Source organism: Tachypleus tridentatus, chromosome 5 (assembly GCF_004210375.1).
Source record: "Tachypleus tridentatus isolate NWPU-2018 chromosome 5, ASM421037v1, whole genome shotgun sequence".
Taxonomy (NCBI): domain Eukaryota; kingdom Metazoa; phylum Arthropoda; class Merostomata; order Xiphosura; family Limulidae; genus Tachypleus; species Tachypleus tridentatus.
In genome coordinates, this window is record NC_134829.1 from 5946237 (window position 1) to 5965794 (window position 19558).

Consider the following 19558-nt stretch of genomic DNA (forward strand, 5'->3'; position numbering starts at 1 on the left):
ATTTTTTAACCTGCTGTAAGATGTTTGAAGTGATTGAAATGTATCAGTCAAAATCAAAGAAACCTCTCTCTTTAATGCTTTCATTAGGTTAAAATAAAATGGTGATAGGTACTAATTCTGTTTGGATAATACTTTAAACAGAAGTGAATTTAAGAGAATAATATGTTAATTTTTTTTTTTTCCTATATCTGTAGTCATATATTTTCCTGTATATATAGTCACAACTAAGTTAAACACCAACATCATGGAGTAATACTTCTTAACATTAAAACATCATGAAGTACGATACACTGATGTCATATCTTTTTATTATCTAACAAAGTATTGGATAATTATTTATTTTGTTTGAGGATAAGTGTATTATTTCTTCATAACAGTGAATTAAAGTTAATGTGAAATAATGACTGAAACAGTAGATCTGAGATATGTCGTAATTTCGGGTAGCTGTCGTAACGTCGTTTATTACGTTGAACAATGATATTTTTCATGTAAACCTGTTTATGTTGATGGTTTGTTTATGAATATTTGGCTTTCATATTTGAATTTCTTAAATGTTTTTCTCTCCCTGTGTTAATACAGGTAACTACCCTCGGTCTCCAAACTCTATGGGCATGGCTGGTTATGTTGGTTCGGGTCAAAATAGCTACCCTCAAGGTGGTTCTGGTCATCCTAATGCTCTGAATATGGGAAGACTGGTAAATCATACACAGGTTCCCCAGAACTGTGGAGCACAACATGGTGGGGGGTATGTAAATTCACAGTATAATACTAGTTATGGTCTAAACAACATGATGCCTCCACCAAACCAATATCCCAAGGGTTCCCCAGTAATGGGACCACAAGCAGCTGCAATGGCTGTAGCAAGTTCAATTAATGCCCGATCGCCACGGTGCACCAGCGACAGCAGGTTCAGCAAAAGAATTATGGAAATATTGGATACAATAATATCCAGTCTGCCCAGCAACAAACCCATCAAGGTATCCCGTCATCAATGGCTCTCCCAGCAACAAATGCCTCTATGGATATCCAAGCTTCTATTCACCAGATGGCACTCCCACTGACATCAGAAACTTGTTCCCCAAGTTCAGTTTCTGGATCTAACATTCCACCCAACCAAGAAATGTCTAGTGTGGGTCATCATGCTGCTAGTAATATAGCTTCTCAACATCACAGCAGAAACCGATCCTCTCCCATGTCCCCATCAAATGCATTAATGAATGGTACTGATCGTTCCTCACCAGGTGGCATTAGTGGGTTTCACCAGGCTTCACTTTCATCTAGTGGTGAGTATCATGAGAGTATAGCTTTGAATACTATTTAATTTCATCATACAAGATTCAGAGTATATAAACCCCAAGATAATAAAATACATTCAAAAAATATTTTATGTGCTAAAAGTTCTTAGTTTTTATCACTGATGCTGTTTACTGTGGTAAGTGATTATAAGCAATAGTTTATACTGTAAGTTTCAAAAAGGAAATGTGCTACCTGTAACTTTGTTACAAGAAAAACCTCTTTGAGACACTGTCCAACTGATGAGAAATGTGTCAAACCTTGTGTTGGAGTTCTGGTGTCAAAGTTCCATAAAGTTGTTAGTTTAATTTTAACAAATTTGGAATATAGGAATGTACATACTCATGTGTTAGAGTTTGCAGCTTACACTGCTTCCTGGTATGAATGATGTTTTTATAAATTGAGAAAGTTGTGGAAAACAGTTTAATTTTGTAGAGTTAGATTTATCTACTAAGTGCAGGCAAAAATACCTTTCCTCAAATTTTTTATTGAATATTAAAATATAAAAATTGTTTAATCTCATTTTCCTAGCAGTGATTAATATACCCTTTCGTAACTTTTAATTTAAATTAATTATTTTTCAATATATAACAGTATAAAATAAATATTACATCACAAGATTTGGTTCAAATCACTTGGACTTCATAGGTTGAATTGATGCAACAGTTCTGTTAAAATATTTTGTCAGTAAGCAACAGAAATATTTCATGAGTAATGATTGCCTCAGTTATATAACATATTGATGTGCATGTTTGTCCTCAGTTATATAACATATTGATGTGCATGTTGGAATGTATTCCAGTCTTGTACAAATAACAGTGATCTAGCTGCACATCAGAATCTTATAAAACTCTTAAACAGAGCTGTGAGGATACACTGATAGAAATGGATCACTTCATCAGTTATTATAGTTAAAGGGGATTAGCTTATTTTTGAAGAAACCTATTTGTCTATGGAATAGAATGCTTGAACAGTATACTGGTTCCATCATCACCACATAAAATACATACTCAAATGAAGTATAATTTTGATTTAACAATGAACTCCATAAACATTACAAAGAATGGTGAGTCTTTTGTTTGGTGCCATCAGAACCTCTTCTTGGGTCATATCCCTCAATTTTTAAGGATCATCATGTCCTGCCTAATATCCTTATTAAATTGGGTTCACATGGGAATCTTGAAGACATTCATGGATCAAAATGTGCTCTGCATCTGCTGTTGACACATTGATTATAAAAATCAACTCCACAAATTTCAAGATGTTGCTCTGAGGTGAGAATTTTGTGCACAGTATGAATGCAGACAGAACCGGTGACGTTTGGAAGTTATCATGTGTACATTACTGGACAAACATTCCTTCGCAGTTAAAAAGACATCGAAATGGACCAGGATTGTGAACTATGGTATAAATGGTGAGTACCTGAGCTGACTTGCAGTAGAAGTTGGAAAACCTTTCATAGGTGTACTTGACCATTCTGTCAATCATTTTAACCTTACTTGTTAAACAGGTTCTTGAGGGACAATGACAAGACCTCTCAATTATCATGGCCACTGTTAATTTGGCCTAACCTCAAGGTTTTGATGCATGACCGCAAAGCATTTGCTTTGCTTGAGACTTGTCTCACGTGTTTCACATCATTAAGGTGGGTATTTCACATGTTGATTTTTACACTTTCATTTTTCACTTTTCTCTTTGTGGGTTATTTCAGTGAAATCTGGAAATCCATTGAAAACATTTATTGAAACTAACCATTGTAAGGTAGTAATTTCACTTTTGAATAAAAATAAAAAAACATCCGTTACACTCCAGATAAATATAAAAATATATTTTTATTTAAACCAATTATAATAGTTATGTATATTAATCCTGAAGAAACGTTGGTTTAAATAATGATGTATTCTTTATTATTTATCTGGAGTGTAATGATTGGTTTTTCATAACTTTTATCAAAATGTGTAAACTTCTCCAGTATGCACTAGAACTTCTGAAACACGACAATTTCACTGCATGTAGAATTGTTAACTGAAGACTATGAGCTAAACAGTGGAAGGGAAGTACAAATGGGATATATTCTGTTTTAGTAGTGTTACAATTCCACCTTTGGAAACTTTGAATCTGTTAAATCTTAAGATAACTTTTTAATTTCATTTACAATACAATCTAGGACACCTGATACATGTGCATGTTCTAGTTGAACAAGATACACTTACAATGTATGTGATTTTCCTTATGAGCACAGTGATAGCATTATCTGTGCTCTCATTGTCTACGATGTAGGTGAACCATGATTCACAAGCTGTATGCTTGATATCACGTCTAAGGACCTTTCCCTCACACAGTAATAAATTCAGAGGCTTTCCTTTCGTTGGTGTAATTATCTCCTATATCCACACCAGCCTTCTTCATTGTTCTACACAAAAATTCCATGTCTTTACAGATTAGCCTTGTTTAAGAATTCATATTTAATTGTTAAACAAAACTGTTAATCTTTTGTTCATACTTTGCTTTCTGTATCTCCTGCACAATAAGAGGTTGTTTCCCCAGACTCAGCTTTAGAATTGACAGAATTTATTGCCTCTTTAGCACCACTCTCCTGATTTTACCATGACATGTGAGCTTTGCTGGTTTTGTTTACTCTGATTGACTCAATATGGAATTGGTCACATTCATTTAAGAAAGCATTCCTACCTGATTCTGATCAACAAGCATGTTTTCAGAGAAACCTCACAGTACATCCTGAACACTGGTTTTCCCTAAAACTGGCTTTCTTTAAAAATATAACCATGACAAGGTGTTTCTCCAACGAGACTGACATGCTCTTTTTTTGTTGATAGCCATCATATTATCTATGACAGAGGATTGATTGCTGCTACTATCAGCTACATCATCGTCACTCTTAGTTGGTTTACGGAGCCTTTTTTCTTTTTATTATCACTTTCTTGCTAAACCCAAAATTTAAAAGACTGAGATGACTTGCACTTTCCATTGAAAATAGAACTGTAATGTCTTATGTTTCACTCCTGTTTTAAACTTTAACACTTTTTTTAAGACAACAAAATTTGTATGTTCTGATTGGCTTAAAACAGTCACATGGGAATGAGAGAAGTTTGAATGAATTTTCTGAGCAGTGAAGTATCAGTGAACATTCTTTTAGATACAGTTCAACAAGGGACTGAAAAACATTAAACATCTGCACAGCAGCCTAACTTACATGACAGCTGTTCAGACTTTTCTGTCTGTGTGCAAGTTAGTTTCTAAACCTAGCTATTATGTATAAATTACAGTGGAACTCCTCTAAAGCAGCCACCTTTGAGACTGAGACAGACTGGCCTTATTAGAGGGGTTCCACTGTACATGATAAATTAGTTATTTTGAACTGTGTAGTGTATTTCACTTTGAATTCCTTCACACTGTTTTCCTTTAGACATAGACATGAAGCATTGTACATGTCCAGTGTAACCTGTCAGATTCATATATTGCATTATAATAGTGTGGTTGCTGATGTTAAAAATTATTTAATGTGGATGTTATTTAGAGACTTATTTGAATTACGTTTTGAATTCAGTTGTTAGTAATAAGATAATTTATTTTGTAATTTGAGATTTATAAATTGGATTTTAAAAATATAATGAATGAAAACATTTAATTGGAAAACAAAATATAAATTTTTAACTTAAATTTTACTACTTTTCAAAAAGTGTTAATTTTTTTTCTGCCTTCTGTTGTCTTCTACTCTTTGATTCTATGAAACTTGTTAAATAAAGAACAGGTTGGTAAAAAAAGGAAGTCTACAGTTTTGGTGTATACATCCATCTTGAAGTGAAACGAATTTATCGTATAGTATACACATATGATACAATTTTGTTGTATACATCCATTTTGAAGTGAAACTAATTTACCGTATAGTATACACATATGATACAGTTTTGTTGTATACATCCATCTTGAAGTGAAACTAATTTAGAGTATAGTATATACATATGCTATGTATATAGTCCCAGAATAATTTCATTGTTAATATATTAACTGTTATTGCTTCTTAATTACAATCCACACCACAGTAAACCAAAGTGTCAGTAGCCCTGTTACATCATCTACTGTTACTGTCTCTGGAACAGCAGTTATTCCAACAGAACGAATGCAGCATCAAGTTCCTCCTTTCATGACATCACAGGAGTCGAGAAAGCTCCAGTTTGCAGCTAACCCCTCCCCGGCTCTGGATGAAGGAAGTCAGGCATCCAATGCGTCTGGATCGTCATCTCTACCAGAAGAAGCTGGGGAAAGTTTTAAATCAAACCATAAAATATCCATGTCACATCCTCCTACACCAAATCCTCTTCCTTCACCTAATGCAACATCAGTATCCTCATTTCATGATGATCTTGAAGGTGCTTCGAGCCCAGGTTGGCCAAGAACACCTGCTAGCCCTGTAAGTACAGTTCATCTTTGCTGTTTCATGCCATATCAAATTATCTAATATTTAAAAAAAATATAGAAACAGTTATTTTAGCTTTTATATTTTTTTGTAAATTAGCTTAAAAAAAATTTAAAGCTTTAAGTATTCTTTGAGGCTTAAGGTTTAGGTCAGCTTTACAATGGTCTGTGAGTAATATTTTATGTGTCATCTAGTCATTTTTGAGTGTTATTCCACATGTCATTCAGTTAATCCATGAGTTTTATTCCATGTCTCAGTCAGTGGTTCATGAGTAATATTCCACGTACCACTCAGTTAATCCATGAGTAATATTCCATGTGTCAGTCAGTGGTTCATGAGTATTATTCCACGTGTCATTCAGTTAATCCACGAGTAATATTCCATGTGTCAGTCAGTGGTTCATTAGTATTATTCCACGTGTCATTCAGTTAATCCATGAATAATATTCCATGTGTCAGTCAGTGGTTCATGAGTATTATTCCACATGTCATTCAGTTAATCCATGAATAATATTCCATGTGTCAGTCAGTGGTTCATGAGTATTATTCCACGTGTCATTCAGTTAATCCATGAGTAATATTCCACGTGTCAGTCAGTTAATCCATGAGTAATATTCCACGTGTCAGTCAGTGGTTCATGAGTATTATTCCACGTGTCATTCAGTTAATCCATGAGTAATATTCCACGTGTCAGTCAGTGGTTCATGAGTATTATTCCACGTGTCATTCAGTTAATCCATGAGTAATATTCCACGTGTCATTCAGTTAATCCATGAGTAATATTCCACGTGTCAGTCAGTGGTTCATGAGTATTATTCCATGCGTCATTCAGTTAATCCATGAGTAATATTCCACGTGTCAGTCAGTGGTTCATGAGTATTATTCCACGTGTCATTCAGTTAATCCATGAGTAATATTCCACGTGTCAGTCAGTGGTTCATGAGTATTATTCCACGTGTCATTCAGTTAATCCATGAGTAATATTCCACGTGTCAGTCAGTGGTTCATGAGTATTATTCCACGTGTCATTCAGTTAATCCATGAGTAATATTCCACGTGTCAGTCAGTGGTTCATGAGTATTATTCCACGTGTCATTCAGTTAATCCATGAGTAATATTCCATGTGTCAGTCAGTGGTTCTTGAGTATTATTTGACATGTCATTCAGTTAATCCATGAGTAGTATTCCATATCTGCTGTGATTATTGACTTCAACTTGTAATTGCTACATATGTTTAAGTTACTTATTCCTTTTTGTGTTATTTAAAGAAATGATTTCTGTTTTGATGTTTTCATATATTTACAGATACAAGGTGAAGTATAGTAGTATTCTGGATTATCTCAGTGTCATTACAACTTTCAGTACAATACTCACAAACTTAAATTAAGGATGCATTGAAACAGTTTAGTACTGGTTGCTTGGTATACCCTTCATGTGTTAGGATGTAAGCTTTATTAAAATATATTTCACTTGTTTCTAAAATCTAACTCATATTTAATGTAGTGATGAGGAGAACCTGTCAGTATATGTATAATAGTTTGATTACTTCTAGTGATGAGGAGAACCTGTCAGTATATGTATAATAGTTTGATTACTTCTAGTGACGAGGAGGACCTGTCAGTATATGTATAGTAGTTTGATTACTTCTAGTGATGGGGAGGACCTGTCAGTATATGTATAATAGTTTGATTACTTCTAGTGATGACGAGGACCTGTCAGTATATGTATAATAGTTTGATTACTTCTAGTGATGAGGAGAACCTGTCAGTATATGTATAATAGTTTGATTACTTCTAGTGATGAGGAGGACCTGTCAGTATATGTATAATAGTTTGATTACTTTTAGTAATGAGGAGGACCTGTCAGTATATGTATAATAGTTTGATTACTTTTAGTGATGAGGAGACCTGTCAGTATACGTATAGTAGTTTGATTACTTCTAGTGATGAGGAGAACCTGTCAGTATATGCATAATAGTTTGATTACTTCTAGTGATGAGGAGGACCTGTCAGTATATGTATAATAGTTTGATTACTTCTAGTGATGAGGAGACCTGTCAGTATACGTATAGTAGTTTGATTACTTTTAGTGATGAGGAGACCTGTCAGTATATGTATAATAGTTTGATTACTTTTAGTGATGAGGAGACCTGTCAGTATAATGTATAGTAGTTTGATTACTTTTAGTGATGAGGAGACCTGTCAGTATATGTATAGTAGTTTGATTACTTCTAGTGATGAGGAGAACCTGTCAGTATAATGATAGTAGTTTGATTACTTCTAGTGATGAGGAGAACCTGTCAGTATATGTATAATAGTTTGATTACTTCTAGTGATGAGGAGGACCTGTCAGTATATGTATAATAGTTTGATTACTTTTAGTGATGAGGAGGACCTGTCAGTATATGTATAATAGTTTGATTACTTCTAGTGATGACGAGAACCTGTCCGTATATGTATAATAGTTTGATTACTGCTAGTGACGAGGAGGACCTGTCAATATATGTATAATAGTTTGATTACTTTTAGTGATGAGGAGGACCTGTCAGTATATGTATAATAGTTTGATTACTTCTAGTGATGACGAGAACCTGTCCGTATATGTATAATAGTTTGATTACTGCTAGTGACGAGGAGGACCTGTCAGTATATGTATAATAGTTTGATTTCTTCTAGTGATGAGAAGAACCTGTCATTATATGTATAATAGTTTGATTACTTTTAGTGATGAGGAGGACCTGTCAGTATACGTATAGTAGTTTGATTACTTCTTGTGATGAGAACCTGTCAGTATACGTATAGTAGTTTGATTACTTCTAGTGATGAGGAGAACCTGTCAGTATATGTATAATAGTTTGATTACTTCTAGTGATGAGGAGGACCTGTCAGTATATGTATAATAGTTTGATTACTTCTAGTAATGAGGAGACCTGTCAGTATACGTATAGTAGTTTGATTACTTCTAGTAATGAGGAGGACCTGTCAGTATATGTATAATAGTTTGATTACTTTTAGTGATGAGGAGACCTGTCAGTATACGTATAGTAGTTTGATTACTTTTAGTGATGAGGAGACCTGTCAGTATATGTATAATAGTTTGATTACTTTTAGTGATGAGGAGACCTGTCAGTATACGTATAGTAGTTTGATTACTTTTAGTGATGAGGAGACCTGTCAGTATACGTATAGTAGTTTGATTACTTCTAGTGATGAGGAGAACCTGTCAGTATATGCATAATAGTTTGATTACTTCTAGTGATGAGGAGGACCTGTCAGTATATGTATAATAGTTTGATTACTTCTAGTGATGAGGAGACCTGTCAGTATACGTATAGTAGTTTGATTACTTTTAGTGATGAGGAGACCTGTCAGTATATGTATAATAGTTTGATTACTTTTAGTGATGAGGAGACCTGTCAGTATACGTATAGTAGTTTGATTACTTTTAGTGATGAGGAGACCTGTCAGTATATGTATAATAGTTTGATTACTGCTAGTGACGAGGAGGACCTGTCAATATATGTATAATAGTTTGATTACTTTTAGTGATGAGGAGACCTGTCAGTATATGTATAATAGTTTGATTACTTTTAGTGATGAGGAGACCTGTCAGTATACGTATAGTAGTTTGATTACTGCTAGTGATGAGGAGACCTGTCAGTATACGTATAGTAGTTTGATTACTGCTAGTGATGAGGAGAACCTGTCAGTATACGTATAGTAGTTTGATTACTTCTAGTGATGAGGAGAACCTGTCAGTATATGTATAATAGTTTGATTACTTCTAGTGATGAGGAGGACCTGTCAGTATATGTATAATAGTTTGATTACTTCTAGTGACGAGGAGGACCTGTCAGTATATGTATAGTAGTTTGATTACTTCTAGTGATGGGGAGGACCTGTCAGTATATGTATAATAGTTTGATTACTTCTAGTGATGACGAGGACCTGTCAGTATATGTATAATAGTTTGATTACTTCTAGTGATGAGGAGAACCTGTCAGTATATGTATAATAGTTTGATTACTTCTAGTGATGAGGAGGACCTGTCAGTATATGTATAATAGTTTGATTACTTTTAGTAATGAGGAGGACCTGTCAGTATATGTATAATAGTTTGATTACTTTTAGTGATGAGGAGACCTGTCAGTATACGTATAGTAGTTTGATTACTTCTAGTGATGAGGAGAACCTGTCAGTATATGCATAATAGTTTGATTACTTCTAGTGATGAGGAGGACCTGTCAGTATATGTATAATAGTTTGATTACTTCTAGTGATGAGGAGACCTGTCAGTATACGTATAGTAGTTTGATTACTTTTAGTGATGAGGAGACCTGTCAGTATATGTATAATAGTTTGATTACTTTTAGTGATGAGGAGACCTGTCAGTATACGTATAGTAGTTTGATTACTTTTAGTGATGAGGAGACCTGTCAGTATACGTATAGTAGTTTGATTACTTCTAGTGATGAGGAGAACCTGTCAGTATACGTATAGTAGTTTGATTACTTCTAGTGATGAGGAGAACCTGTCAGTATATGTATAATAGTTTGATTACTTCTAGTGATGAGGAGGACCTGTCAGTATATGTATAATAGTTTGATTACTTTTAGTGATGAGGAGGACCTGTCAGTATATGTATAATAGTTTGATTACTTCTAGTGATGACGAGAACCTGTCCGTATATGTATAATAGTTTGATTACTGCTAGTGACGAGGAGGACCTGTCAATATATGTATAATAGTTTGATTACTTTTAGTGATGAGGAGGACCTGTCAGTATATGTATAATAGTTTGATTACTTCTAGTGATGACGAGAACCTGTCCGTATATGTATAATAGTTTGATTACTGCTAGTGACGAGGAGGACCTGTCAGTATATGTATAATAGTTTGATTTCTTCTAGTGATGAGAAGAACCTGTCATTATATGTATAATAGTTTGATTACTTTTAGTGATGAGGAGGACCTGTCAGTATACGTATAGTAGTTTGATTACTTCTTGTGATGAGAACCTGTCAGTATATGTATAGTAGTTTGATTACTTCTAGTGATGAGGAGAACCTGTCAGTATATGTATAATAGTTTGATTACTTCTAGTGATGAGGAGGACCTGTCAGTATATGTATAATAGTTTGATTACTTCTAGTAATGAGGAGACCTGTCAGTATACATTATAGTAGTTTGATTACTTCTAGTAATGAGGAGGACCTGTCAGTATATGTATAATAGTTTGATTACTTTTAGTGATGAGGAGACCTGTCAGTATACGTATAGTAGTTTGATTACTTTTAGTGATGAGGAGACCTGTCAGTATATGTATAATAGTTTGATTACTTTTAGTGATGAGGAGACCTGTCAGTATACGTATAGTAGTTTGATTACTTTTAGTGATGAGGAGACCTGTCAGTATGCGTATAGTAGTTTGATTACTTCTAGTGATGAGGAGAACCTGTCAGTATATGCATAATAGTTTGATTACTTCTAGTGATGAGGAGGACCTGTCAGTATATGTATAATAGTTTGATTACTTCTAGTGATGAGGAGACCTGTCAGTATACGTATAGTAGTTTGATTACTTTTAGTGATGAGGAGACCTGTCAGTATATGTATAATAGTTTGATTACTTTTAGTGATGAGGAGACCTGTCAGTATACGTATAGTAGTTTGATTACTTTTAGTGATGAGGAGACCTGTCAGTATATGTATAATAGTTTGATTACTGCTAGTGACGAGGAGGACCTGTCAATATATGTATAATAGTTTGATTACTTTTAGTGATGAGGAGACCTGTCAGTATATGTATAATAGTTTGATTACTTTTAGTGATGAGGAGACCTGTCAGTATACGTATAGTAGTTTGATTACTGCTAGTGATGAGGAGACCTGTCAGTATACGTATAGTAGTTTGATTACTGCTAGTGATGAGGAGAACCTGTCAGTATACGTATAGTAGTTTGTTTACTTCTAGTGATGAGGAGAACCTGTCAGTATATGTATAATAGTTTGATTACTTCTAGTGATGAGGAGGACCTGTCAGTATATGTATAATAGTTTGATTACTTTTAGTGATGAGGAGGACCTGTCAGTATATGCATAATACTTTGTTTACTTCCAGTGATAGACTCTCAGTGTTTTATTGTGTTTTAAAAAGTAATTAGCTAACACTTGGTAACTCTTGTTCCTCCCTAGACTGTGAACAGCCATGGATATGAACATCATACTGTCAAGGTAGAGTTTTTTATTTTTTATTCTAAGTAAACATTGCTGATGAGGATAGTTGATGTGTTTGTTTTTAACATTTAAAATTCTAAATTTTTATTGTAAAATTTGGTTTTAGTTTCATCATGCTTCCTTTGTTATCTCAGTTTGACTAAAGTTTACCTCTGTGTTGTTGCTTACACTTGAAAACACTACTGTAAATTTCTTTGATGATAAAAGACAATTATTCTTCAAGTTTGAACTGTAATAGTTTTTGTGTCCCATTGTTACCCTGCTGTAAATATGCTTCATTTCTAGGTGGTTTCCTTTCTCATTTAATGTGAATTTTTGTTTCTTCCAGAGACCTGATGGGTTATTGAAACTTTATGATCTGTCTGACGACCCCGAACGCCACGCTTTTCTTGACAAGTTGATCATGTTTGGCGAGGAGCGTGGTACTCCCCTGAACCAGTGTCCCACAATCAGCAAGCAACCTCTGGACCTTTATCGACTATATCTGTGCGTGAAAGAGAACGGAGGTTTTGTAGACGTAAGTGTCCACAAAGAACAATTGTTTATGTCGAATGGATGTTGCTGCTTTGAGGAAATAATTAATACTCTAAGATATTACACCCAGTTTCAATTTAAACACATTGCAAACATATACACTTTTCTTAAGACTGATATTTGCTTCAAATCACATTACATAATTATAACAATCGCTGCTGTAGTTATGATAATTTAGAAACGTTGATAAAGTAATATCTTTGATACACTACTTCCTACCTCAAATCAAGTTGATAAAGTGGTCACCTTGCAACTCAACTTGTTTATTATGCTGAGTAGAGTTGAAAAGTAGTTGTCTTGGAATACCACTTGTTACCTTGAATTAAGTTCATAATTGAATAAACTTGGAACACTTTAAATATTTTAGCTAGTGTTTTACACTGGTCAGCTGTGTCTTGTTTAGTTTATGTGGGAAGTTGCACTTTATTTAGACTGCCTCTTACATGATGTATATTTTGTTGTATGTAATTTTAGGTGACAAAATCAAAGCACTGGAAAGTTATTGCAGGATCTGTTGGAATTGGAGCTTCATCAAGTGCAGCTTACACTCTACGTAAACAATATATCAAGCATTTGTTGCCGTTTGAATGCAAGTTTGATAGGGGTGGTGTCGATCCACAGCCAATCATTCAACAAGTCTTGATGGCTTCAAGGAAGAAAAGCAAGAATCCTCCACCTGCCTCAAGTATGTTAGGGTATTCATATATATTGATTACTGAGAAACCATGTGTTTTCACATAGACAAAAGTACCAATTCCAAAACAGTCATGCCCCTCTTACAGAAAGCTATATCAATTGTTGATTGCCCTCTAACCATTTCTAAAATAATTTTACTAATCAGTGCATCAGTCTCAATATTCCACCAGTTTCATGTACTTATCATGTGACTGACTACTTTCCATTAATGGTATTGCATCACCCATAATGGCACAACTAGCTCCCTCTGGTATTCCTACTTAATACTCACTTTGCATGGCTTAGCTTAGACACATGTTTAATCTCTGTGTGATTACAGTTTTTATAGCCATTTCCAAGAAAGTTTCTGTAACAATATCTAATTTTTGTGTTTGGTTTCATTTGTTTCTATAAATTTGAAATCAAATTTTCTTGTTACTTAATTCTAATGCTTAGGAATGAATTTGAGGTTTTCTGTGGCTGACAATGATATTATAGCAACAGGCAACAATGCACAAGTTTTGGGACACGGGACTACATTATGTACCAAGGACATACGTTCCTTGGTTTGCAGGGAGTTAGAGGCTTGCATTCAACTGGAGTTGTCTTTCTATTTTCAATGTGACACTTACTGATAAAGAAGACACTCTGACTTGCCACTTGTCTCCTTTTTCCAAGCATCTTTTCCCATTTACCAGCCTTCAACTAGTTCTTCTCCTGTTTTTCTCTAGCTTCTGGTTTTCTCAGGGTTATTTATGGTATGTTTTCAACATGTACTCTTCACTCTAGGTTGATATACCTATGAAAGGCCTAGTTCTAATGTACTTTACCCATCTTTACACACAGAAGAAGATTTGTGTATTTTGTGTAATTAGTGCTTGGATTTTTAAGTTAGATGTTTTGGTGTTTTATTATCAAAGTTACTTTAGTTTAATTAGGTGTTGGTTATTATTTCATTAATTTCAATAAATGTAATCCTTACATTAATTTTAATTTTTTTTAGTTTATTATTAATAATATAAAATAATGTTTAAGGACAACAAGGGACATCTTTGTCCATCTTGGCTGTCTCATCCTCTAAGCAAAAAAACCAAATTTAAAAAAAACAATTTAAAGCTAGCCATTATCATGCACATATTGGCCAGGTGGGTTAAGGCATTCGACTCATAATCTGAGGGTCAAGGGTTCAAATCCCTGTCGCACCAAACATGCTTGCATTTTCAGTCATGGGGACGTTACAATGTGACGTTCAATCCCACTATTGATGGGTTTTTTAAAAGAGTGGTCCAAGAATTGGCAGTGGGTAGTGATGACTAGCTGCCTTCTCTCTAGTCTTACACTGCTAAATTAAGGACAGTCAGCCCAGATATCCCTTGTGTAGTTTTGTGCGAAATTCAAAAACACAAACAAAACAAACATCCACATGTCTATCAAGTTTTCTTTTAAGATCATTCAAGTTTACTGTCTTCACAACATCTTGAGGCAACCCATTTCAAAGGCCAACCATCCTATTTATAAAATAAAATTGTCTTAACTGAAGTTGGCATCTATGTTCCCCAAATCTGTATTTGTGTCCTCTAGTTTTATAATTCTCACTGTTAAGTATGAAATATGTTGATGGATCGATATTATCAGTTTTTTTTTATAATTTTAAACACTTCAATCAGATCCCCTCTAACAATAGACAATAATATAAGGATCTTAATCTGTCCTCATATGACAACCCCTCTATCCTGGGTGTCATTTTCCTAACCCTCCTGTAAACTCTTTTCAACAATTCAATGTCTGTACTAAGATAAAGAACCCTAGACTGAACACAGTACTCCAAATGTGACCTAACCAGTGACTTGTATAATGAAATTCTAACCTTTTAAGACTGGTATTCAATATTTCTGTAAGAACAACCTAAACATGTATTTGCTATCACTAGTAGTAGTACACTGTTTGGGTGACTTCAGAGACTGATCACCAATTACACTGAGATCCTTTGCTTTTATGACACTAGATTATACTCATAATTCAAATTATGATAACACACATCTATTATCTTCCATTTATCAATTAAAACCATCTACCATTTATTTGTCCAACTCACTAAATGATCTAAATACTTTTGTAAATCAGCAGTTTTCACAACCAGCAACACTCAAGACCTCAGTATCATCAACAACTTATAGTAATTTATTGGCCATTCCTCCATCTATGTCATTGGTGTACATCAAAAAAGAGCACTAGTCCTAACACTGAGGTGCCCCACTTGTGACATTAACCCAGTTTTACTGAACTCCATCATCAAAAAGAGCACTAGTCCTAACACTGAGGTGCCTCACTTGTAACATTAACCCAGTTTGACTGAACTCCATCCATAAAAACTTTCTGCTTTTTTCCATTGAGCTGTTCTTCTCTCCAGTTACTTAACTTATTCCCCACAACTATAGAGATAAGTTTATTTGTCTTTTATGTGCCAACTTTTCAAATAATTTCTAAAAATCCAGATACACCAAATCTACATCCTTACCGTCATCTACATAAACAATAACATTTTCAAATTACACAAAATATTTGTTAGGCAAAATTCTCCTTTAGTGAAACCACGTTGACTCTCCCAATAAAATTCTAAACTTTGTTAAATGACCTTGCAAAATATCTTTTTTATCAGAGTTACCAAAACTTTTCCCACAACTGATGTATGATTAATAAGTCTATAATTATTGGGACAACTTTTATTACCTTGAAGTTAGGTTTGACATTAGCTACTTTCCAATCGATTGGTACTTGTCCACTGTTTAAGGACTTACACAAAATTGTGGCAAGTGGCTCACATATCCAGTTCTTGACCTCCTTTAAAACCCTTAGGGAAATATTATCATGAGCCTTATCATTCTTTAAACTTTTAAATTTTATTTCAGTAAGCACTTTCCCTATATAAGTTTTGATTGTTACGTATCTTGACCACTTGTGACATCTGCTTGCTGCTTGCCCTCCTCATAACTGAATACAGGATGTCTCTACTCTGCATTATGGTTGAGTGAGATATGAGTTTGCCCTATTCCTACAGTTGAGTTGAAGTAATGCCAAGACTGAATGTCTGGTTCTCCCACAGTAGTTTTAGAAGTTTGTACAAGTATGGCCATGTATTCACTTCATTTACCTAATTCCATCTGTTTGATGTATGGCACTCTGTGTACTTACGGTTGGAGTTTTGGGTATGAGTAACATGGTCCACAGTTATTATTCCATTTTTTTATTTCATTATACATCACACAACTTTTTAATTGTCTTATAGTTCATGCAAACACTACATTTTTCACCAGTTGTATGTTATTTTCATGGGTGAAGAATGTAGTCATTCCAATGTGATTCATTCTAATCTCTAACCACATTCATGTTTTTTGTACACATATACTGACTGTCCACCTTTGCAATCTGGAAAACTAGCTTCAGGTTATTTCAGAAAAGGTACTTACACCCTCTCACATGCTTCCTCCCCGCTGATAACTGTATTTTTTTTCTAGTACCTGCTAATTCTCAAAAGTGAGGATTGAGCAGGAATAGCAGAGGGAACTAGCTGTACCATTACAGATGGTGTGGTACTACTGGTGGAAAGTAGTCACATGATACGTAAGTGTTCAGAAGTGGCGTGAAACTGATATATGACGCACTGATTACTAAAATTATTTCAGAAATAATTAATGACCAGTCTTATTATTACCATTCTGTAGAACTGTAGGGGGCAAATTAAAAGTGGGGCCCCCACAGTTTATTTTATTGAGTTAAGCAAAGGTCTATATACCACAGACACTCATTATATCCAGGGCATCTCAAAGTTCTTGGATTCTGGACTAAGGTTTACACACTTTTAGTTTCACTCAAGAGTAATATTTACTGGGATGGATTGAAAAGTGGGGATCTCTCTTCCCTGCTTTGTACACCCTTGTTGAAATTATTCCAATCTCAGTTTGTTTACAGATGTTTTGCAGAAAAATTAACCTTATTTATTACTTTATGTTGCCAGTTGCATTTGTTTTAACAAAATAATTAAAAGTCAGATTAGTTCCATAGACATGTGTCACAAAATGTGTAATGTTTTTATTACACTTACATTGTTATATTAATTTGTAACATCAGGGTTTTATCTACTTATTCTATAATGCAGGTTAATTTATTTAATATTTTGTATCTTTGGGTTATGGCTGTATTATTGGTACTAAACAGTATTTTGTAGCACTTCACCTCAGATGTTTACACTGTTGTAGTTATTTAGTGGCTATCAATTGGTTTCAAGACATTTTTATTAAAGTAGTTTAACATTTCTTTTGGTAGCAGTGAAGAAACCTTAAATCCATGAAATTACTTGAAGCTAGCAACTTGTGTTTGTAAACAGACTTCATTATTTGTTTAATATGACTTTGATTATCATAATGTTTAAGAAGTTTATTGTTTAAACATTTTAAGCTTTTATTATGAAGATAGTTTTGAGTTATTAGTGTAAAGTATGAATTTATTAATAGCATGTCTCCGAAGCTGGCTGAACCTTGTATTACTGGGGCTGAGGTCATAAATATTGTTAGGAGGGAACCCTATGCTTTTATTCTTTATAATAAAGAGTGTGAGAAAAGTTTACTTAATTAGCTGTACTCATTCACTAGTCGAGTTTTAGTTTCAAGTAGGTTGCTTCGTTGTAATATATGGTTTTATATCTAGGTAGATAAGTATACCATATCCTGTTAAGTACCACATGATTGCTTTACCCTCTACCAGTGACTTAGCACTTGGTCTGAAATAACTAAAAATTAGGTTTTGATATGTTGTATCAGTACAGCTAGCCTACTAGAGGTGGATAGGTGAGTGAAACACTAAAGGTGGGTTTTTACTTTGGATAGGTAGATAAAACACTGAAGGTAGGTTTTTTACTTCTAGAATATGGACTTACAGTACTATATAGTAAGGGTTACTTTACATATGTGGGGTCTGTAGTATTGAATTTAGTATTTCACAATGCTTATGGAAACTCCTAAGTACAGTGAGATTAACATTTCTATTTTTTTTTTGTTTTAAGAGAAAAGGTGAGATATTTTCTGATGTTTATTTTTCAAAGAAGTATAACAGTTGTAATATAACAGTCTTTATTGACAGTAATGTGAGTGTGTTTAATTTTGTTATGTGTTGCAGATAGATTATGAAAACAAGTAAGTTTTTGTATTATTTTGATAATTACTTTTGTATTACAGATGTCCAAGAACCATTTCTTCATCCTATTTCCAATAACCAGCCTATGGATGGCTACGTTCAGGGTAATTATCCCGGACCCTACTCCCACCCTGGGCAAAGTTCGCATGCTGCTTCAGGTGTTTTGCCAAACTCTGAATTTCATGCGCACAAGGACAACATTCTGGGTATCCGAGGGTCCACCCCTGCTAACCATATTCAAGATGGCAGCATGGCAGGCCCTCCTTCTGGTAGCATGCACTATCAGCGTCAGCCCATGCCTAACTCTTATGGGTACGATCAACCACCAGTGAATCCGATGGGACAGCCATATGGTGGAGGCTCTGTCACTTTCAGCAGTGGTCAAACAACTGACCAGTTCCATGAACAGTATGGAAGCCAGTCTGCCATGATGCCTCCTTCTGAAGGGACATACAGACACAGGAACATGATGCAGGAGAACCTCAGTCTTCCCAACTCCTTCCCACCTAACCGTGTTGCTGCTTCTCAAGTCTCTCAATATTCCTACCAAGTACCTTATGACAGAGAAAGGTAGTTCTGATACTGTGTGAAATTCTGTAATGTGGTTTGGTCCTGCAGTGGATGTGTTCCTTTTCCATTCTTGTGTCTTGTAGAAAAATCAATGCTTGTTATACTTTACCTTTACAAATTGTTTTTGTTGGTAATATACTTATCAGTTCCTTTCAGGTGATACTCTTTTTCAAAGATATTATCTAATTATTCTAAATTTTTATTTGAATTTCCTCTAAGTTTTATGTAACAAGATTACGTGAGACGGTTTAATGTGTTGTAGTAGAAGTTGTAAACAAGGTTTAATTTTAAGAGCTGAAAGGTGGCAAGAACTAAAGAATGCCATTATATGTTTAAAATCAAGAACTAAAGAATGCCATTATATGTTTAAAATCAAGAACTAAAGAATGCCATTATATGTTTAAAATCAAGAACTAAAGAATGCCATTATATGTTTAAAATCAAGAACTAAAGAATGCCTTTATATGTTTAAATAATTAAATGGAATTTTGTTTTTTTAAATTCAGGATAGCTGATCTCTATCTTCAAATTTATCTTTTTTTTTTACTTTTCTGTGAAATGAATTTAACTGATCATAGATCTGTAAAGCCCACACACTGCAGGTGTCACTTAGGTTACAAACT

At 34.3% G+C, this 19558-nt stretch overlaps 1 protein-coding gene across 1 annotated transcript in view; it reads left to right on the top strand.

Annotated features, from left to right (window-relative positions):
• The first annotated feature begins 893 nt into the window (after positions 1-893).
• The window catches only part of LOC143250418 (trithorax group protein osa-like), a 30729-nt gene continuing 12064 nt past the window's right edge, over positions 894-19558 (top strand). Inside the window, 6 exon segments of the mRNA XM_076500885.1 lie at positions 894-1283; positions 5418-5725; positions 11925-11963; positions 12295-12483; positions 12975-13185; positions 18407-18935. Coding sequence (XP_076357000.1) covers positions 992-1283; positions 5418-5725; positions 11925-11963; positions 12295-12483; positions 12975-13185; positions 18407-18935 — 1568 coding nt within the window. The 5' untranslated portion in view covers positions 894-991.